The sequence below is a fragment of the Trichoplax adhaerens genome, genomic scaffold (assembly GCF_000150275.1).
Source record: "Trichoplax adhaerens TRIADscaffold_1 genomic scaffold, whole genome shotgun sequence".
Lineage (NCBI taxonomy): Eukaryota > Metazoa > Placozoa > Uniplacotomia > Trichoplacea > Trichoplacidae > Trichoplax > Trichoplax adhaerens.
Genome location: NW_002060943.1, coordinates 4,529,213 through 4,535,844, shown reverse-complemented (window position 1 = coordinate 4,535,844; position 6,632 = coordinate 4,529,213). Strand labels below are relative to the sequence as shown.

The window sequence follows — 6,632 nt, the reverse complement described above, 5'->3', positions numbered from 1 at the left end:
GGCTACAACATGTACTTCCTGAAACAATTCTTTATTATCTAATTTTCAAATTATTCACGTTATGCAATGATAATGATAATAATACTCTCTGTCTCTTAAATAATATTAGTGCAATTTGGCGATATATTCTAGGATTACTACTCGTAGGGCTCTTAAAATTTATGTAACCATAAGTAAAACGCTATTCACATAACAACTATCGTAAATTCTATGATGGTAGGAAGGTTACACTTAAAGCTTACCTTATGGTGTGTTTATAGTATGGTCTTTACGTAAACCTCATAAAAATCATGAAATTTTTATGCTCATCATGAACAGATAATTTTATAAAATATAGAAGTGCAATCCTATTATGCAAACTAAATGTACTTTTTGGTTAATAAAGCTTTCGAGCTTTCTCGAATTTGGTTGTTTTAAAAGCTAACTCATCCGATGAATCAAGCGTAAGAATAATTATAAATTATATTAATATCTGATAAATGACTGTTGTAAGGTAGAAACTACCTGCGATTGAGTAAGACTCTATGTTGCCATGGAAACGGATCAGTCAATATGCGATTACTACCTGTGTCAACATAATACGATACGCATGCATAAGGTACGCTATTTTTGGTAGTGGTATGGCTGGTGTCTATGAAATACACCGTAATGCAGAATTTGAATTTATTCTAAAAGATTTGTGACTTTAAAATAAGCATAGCATGATACATGAAATTGTTGATAAATGATGTAATAGACCGGTCAATACTTTGGCTCATTCATTAATTAGTCAATTCACGAGATAACAATTAGCTTAATGCAGGATGACAAAATGCATGATCGAATCACCTAGTTTTAGTTAGGGTGAGTTCACCTTTCAAGATCTGTTTTTCTATGTTGTAGCTAATCTTATCTTTATTTAGCATACATTAACTCTAACTTCAGTGTCTTATTAAAATTTATGCGAAAGTTACATTGAGCAGATGATGTAGTGTTCATGATCAAATAAACTCATCCGAAACAGTTGACTAGATTTCGATGATACTGAGAATTTGAATCCTGTTATGAGCTCGTATACTGTAGACGTCAATTACTTTGTGATACATTATATCGCTTGATAACGCCATACTTCAATTTCAATCAATTTATCGTTGAATTAGGAATTCCACAGTAAAGAAACCTTACCTGAAAGTTATCACTAAAGAATACATGCGTTCATTTTATTTTTAGAATGTAATGATATTATATATTATGTACGCAACGAAATTTTTAAGTTCACAACCAATTGCTATTTATGAAGCTGATCTACAGCATGAACTTCGTTCATTATGTCTTACATTAAAAATTCATGAAGAAATAGGTATAAAATCTAAGCATTTAAGATTTAAGAATATTATATATTGGGATACAAGCACCTCAATGACTGTAGGATTACAAGACATTGACGTCAAACTCTGCCTAACAAAATAAAATCCAACACACTTTTTAGCTGAAATTTTTGTTGTATATCAGCAAGGTAAAATTCCGGGCTAAGTCATAAGCAAATAGAACAGCTCGAGTCCTGCAACATGTCAGATTTTGTCTGCAATGCAGTGATACGACAGGAACTCTTCTAACCGCCACATTTTGTATTAAGTAGAAATCGCTATAAGTATACATCTACGCTAGAATATTAGCATTTAATTAACCGATTACATTAGTCTACATTCTCAAGTTCAAGCTTCAATCGCACACTTTGCTTGTTGAAGTCGCTCATTTCAACGTCTGGTGAATTAGTAATTGCTGAACTACAGAACCAATCATTTCTAGCAGTTTTCTTTATTTAAAATCAGAAATGAGTAAGTGTATTAATGTTAGGGTGAAATAGCATGTAAAACACATATTAAAGATCGTTCAATTCTATCTCCATGTCATGATCAGTAAAGTTAACTATACTGTAGCACTTTATAGAGCGTTTTCCCTAATGTCTATCTTTGCAAATAGTATCAAAGTACTGGACTAGTGATTAATATGAACATCTTAACTTGAGTTGACCATTCGTCAGAATGTTGTCCTCATTGCAATATGATTCAGTAATGTCACTTACTTGTGTTAGCCTCGAAGGAGTAGGAGTGTTGAAAATTTTGAATGATAGCTTATCTCTAGCCGTACTTTAAAGAATTAAAATAACTTATCACATATCGCCAAATTTTGAAGTAACTTGCAATTGCAATAATATACTATCCTTACCTTCCAATTGCAGGTTTTACTGCACTTGCGTTAGGCTTCCGTATTTATTTTTAAATACAATATCACAGTCTTATTAAATTTCGATTATTTAGAAAATTTAAATTTGACTGAGAATGACTGAGCATAACTTACGAATAACTGGTCATTATTGAGCTCTTTCCTGAAGGAGAACGTATTCTCTTGATTATTTATGCTCCGAGACTTAGCATCACTATACAATGGATTGTTCAGCATCGATACATTTGATGCTAAATTATCCACTTTCACGTTTCCTAAGTTTTTCTAATGGTCATAAAACCGTGAGTAAATTTTCATTTTTTGTTTAAAGTATACAGCGATTGAAGTAGCTTGTCTTATTTAGTGAATAATTAATTATTCAAGGACAATACATCATCTTACCATTTCGATCATTACAGGTTTTGCCCTTCTCCTTCGGATATCATTTTGTCTTCTTTTCGGGGTGATTTGAGAAGTTCTCCTCGCCTTATGCTTCTTTATTTCTTTAGTTCCTGATATTATACCTGCAAGCTTCTGAAGCAAACTCGACTCTGATACTTGATTATCGCCTAATAATAGCATGATACCAGATATTAAATTATGTTAATTGCACGATAATAACTACACTATCACGTTATTATATCATGGAACGAGAAATAATTTAGACTAATAAATTTCTTTATTTCTTACTTGTAACAACAGCTTGGGTTTCGTCTATCCGACTGCGCTTGTCCCTGCTACCTAACTCATCTAATTCTGGTTCCAACCTTTTCCTTTTCGCTACTACATAATTGAAATTAATTGGATTAAAATAATGTTGTTAACTTATGACGAACAAAATACGATTGGTGGCATACCTTCATCTGCTTTATCTTCATGGATAATTGCTTGCACAGCTTCAATTTCCCATTCAGGGAGAACGGTCTTCCGCACAGCCGGTATAAACTTTGATTTTTTAACGCTATTACCAAATATATTCATAAATGAGTAATATGGAATTGGCAGTTAAGAATGTGAACGTGAATAACTTACATTTTTGGTGAAATTTTCAGAATACATGGCATTAGATCAGTTAAATTTGTGGCTCCGAGTAATTCGTCTGTGTTCAAATTAGAAAACACATTGAGCAACACCAATTTGTGTAGTACTATTTACAAGCTATAAAATAGCGTCAACTTTAAATAAACAGAAGATTTATTAAGGTGAAATCCTTTCATTTCTGAAACTGAGAAACGTTGTAATACTAAGGTAATCATGCAATCAATACTGGAGCGTCAACAATGACGCTGATTCTTTAGAACGAGTTATCGTGGAATACCTTCTAACTGCATCATAATGGTAATTGCAATACGAAATAAAGTCGAAGTTCCTAAAAAATGTACAAGCATTAATGTATGAAGAATTAATTATTTGTTCCTAATAAATTTAATGATAAAGCATAGATCAAACAATACAGAACCTATTTTAAGCAAAGTACTTGCACATTAGTCTGCATCGTTATAGTTACCTTCAAAAAGTGTCATATCCCAAATGCATAATACAGTATCCCAGCATGGAAGGCTAGTATAAAGAGTCATAAACCATTGAGTTATAAACATAAGAGGGTGAATTTTCATATCGTCCTATAAAAAAACGAGTTAAATTCATAAAATGATAAATAATTAAGCTACAATTCTATCAGACATAAAATTATGTTTCATACAAGATGATGCCATAGTTTAGGCATTTTTTGTTCAAGAATACGCCAAAAGACTTCCGCATTTCGGTGAATCCTGTTCAAATGATTTAATTAGTTAAATATTACGTTATGGTTCAAAAACTTCTTCAAGAGCTTCTAATATGGCTTTTAATGACACATTGTCACTCGAATAGTATATCACTAAATGCAAATGATAGTTGAGCATACCGCGATAGAGATTTATCAAAATATCCTCTAAGATATTTCGATTTTTCAAATAACGACACCATTGACCAAAAAGCATCCTCAATAAAATAAAGTTAGCCTAAATTATCTGGAATCATAGCAAGATTTTAACAGGATAATCATTTATCCATTCACATTCACTACCTCTTCGTTCATGTGCATTAGCAACATACCGGCGATAAATGCCATACCTAGATAATGTTCATACACAATGAATATCAAATATAAAACTAGTACATTACATTTCAGTCAAGATTCTATCTAAAATTTTGCCCCAAATTTAATGCCTTGAATTTTATATTACTACCTTGGCAGTAACCGATAGAAGGATTGTACAATGCGTAGACCATTAGAAGTCTAAATAACTGAGCTCTTCCTTCCTTGCCTTCAGCTAGATCACCCATAAATTTTCGATGGGTAGGAAACGAACGTCCTATGTACCAAGATAAGGATTATTTAAATTTTAATTTACAGTTTGCAAGGTATGACAATCACTGAATGCAATGCCCTTAAATAATTCAGCACGGATGGTATTCACAATTACCTATATCCACCATAATTTGTCTCATGATGGAAATGCGAGCTGCAGTTTTCGCCGTCATATTCGAAGATTCTATAGAAGACGAGCCTGAAACGATAGTCACTTGTACATTAAATTTAATAATTGTGGTTTAGAGGTTATGATGGTTCAAGCTGGCCAGTATATGTTAACTTACATTCATATTTGGATAGGGTAATAATTGCATGATCGATGCAATACTCACTAATATTTACATCAACTAAGTCGTGATAAACCATTTTCACCATTTCCTATCAATATCGTATGAATGCAAGCAAAATAATTGAAGGATTCAAATCAACATATACTGTACATAAAAATGCAATCTAATCAATTATAGAAGTCATCAATTACAAACTTGATAATCGAAGTCCGAATTACACATCAGGAAATTACTGCCCAGTAGTAATTGCCAAACGGTTGATCGATATGTATCTGGAATACCACGCTTAATATGCGTCCTCAACTGTAAGATATGACAGTCATTAATAAGCATCTACTGATATCCAATGTCACTTTACTCAATTTTATTATAGGTTAGAAAGCACGTCTCTAATAACCAGCGATATCGATTGTTTGGTACTGACTTTATTAGGAGATCCATTAGTATATTTTTCCCAATTGTTGACTATTTTCTCCCAAACACGTTGTGTTGTTAAAAAATTGGAATCAACGCTTCCTTCACTAATAAAATTGATGCAATTGTTTAATACGTATATATAATTCTGAAAAGTTTATAGCATAACCTTATATATTACCACACAGCCAACAAGTTTATACAAGTAATTATCATTTCTGTGGTAAAGTTAAGAAATGGATGCAATTGTTAGAAAGTAGTAGACTACTTCATCTGATGAGGTAGGGATAGGAACGGATTTCTATAGCCACTTATCTTTGAAAGTTATCATCACTATCCGTCTTCATTACATCGACGGTAACAATATGATTATTGTAAACTCGATCTTAAGCTTTACTATTGCTTCTATCGGAAGTCGAATTAATCAATAACTATACAATTCGTTTTGAACGTATCCATGTATCTATGCATCCTGACATTGCATACTGCATGAGATATGGTACGGCCGATGGCAATTCTTTTTTTGTCTATCCCATTTACTGTAATTAATACTTGTGCCCGTATACATCTAACCTTATCAGGCCTAAACATTATCCTACAGCGGTACTAATTGGCATAATCGAGTTAATCTTGAAAATTAATATACTTTTATGCAAGTTAAGAGTTGAAGATATTTATAATGCATTCGTCATTCATCTTTCTTTCACTAACTCATAATCATGATATCGAATGTCGTCCTGCGATTCTTCCGTATTTCCATAAATAGCAAATCCAAATCGATCAAATTGCATGATTAAATAAAAGCCAAGATTTAGCTCCTTTTGATGTTAATTTCAGCGGTATCCAAGGTCTGCACTTGTAAAATTACTTATGAAATTGAACAGCTGGGCAACATTGATATCTCAACATCTAAAAAATAACGAATACAGTCGTCAGTCACTAATACACAGTATACTTGTACACCAAGGGAAATCGATTTTGAATACACTAATGTAAATTATAACTATAACATACAATCAATGTACTGTACCTTAACGATATTACTATACGCACCGTACACGGTACAGTATATATTGTATAATTAATTATTTTATTTATATTTTTTATTTTTTAAATGGTCCGCCAGCTCATTTGGAGCAACGGTCGGGAAAGCAAGACATAGTACTGTAGAATTTAAACTTCACCCTACAGTACAGTACAGTACAGTACAGTACAGTACTGTACACTGTACAGTACACTCTACACAGTACAGTACAGTACAGTACTGTACAGTACAGTACTAAAAGAAGACACTCCAAAAAATTCCGTCTGATTGAAATAATATGGAAACATAATTTCAAGACAAAATTAGACAAATTTGGTATCAA

The 6,632-nt window shown here is 32.4% G+C and overlaps 1 protein-coding gene across 1 annotated transcript; it reads right to left on the bottom strand.

Annotated features, from left to right (window-relative positions):
* Window positions 1-1,675: 1,675 nt before the first annotated feature.
* TRIADDRAFT_51755 (uncharacterized protein) lies at window positions 1,676-6,056 on the bottom strand (the record flags this gene model as incomplete). Its single annotated transcript, XM_002107803.1, has 16 exons — window positions 1,676-1,795; window positions 2,341-2,490; window positions 2,608-2,774; window positions 2,896-2,988; window positions 3,063-3,166; window positions 3,238-3,304; window positions 3,524-3,574; window positions 3,713-3,827; window positions 3,908-3,977; window positions 4,112-4,188; window positions 4,274-4,320; window positions 4,437-4,562; window positions 4,674-4,757; window positions 4,846-4,939; window positions 5,276-5,372; window positions 5,977-6,056. 16 exons carry the CDS (start codon window positions 6,054-6,056, stop codon window positions 1,676-1,678), a joined length of 1,542 nt encoding a protein of 513 aa, XP_002107839.1.
* Between the last annotated feature and the right edge of the window lie 576 nt (window positions 6,057-6,632).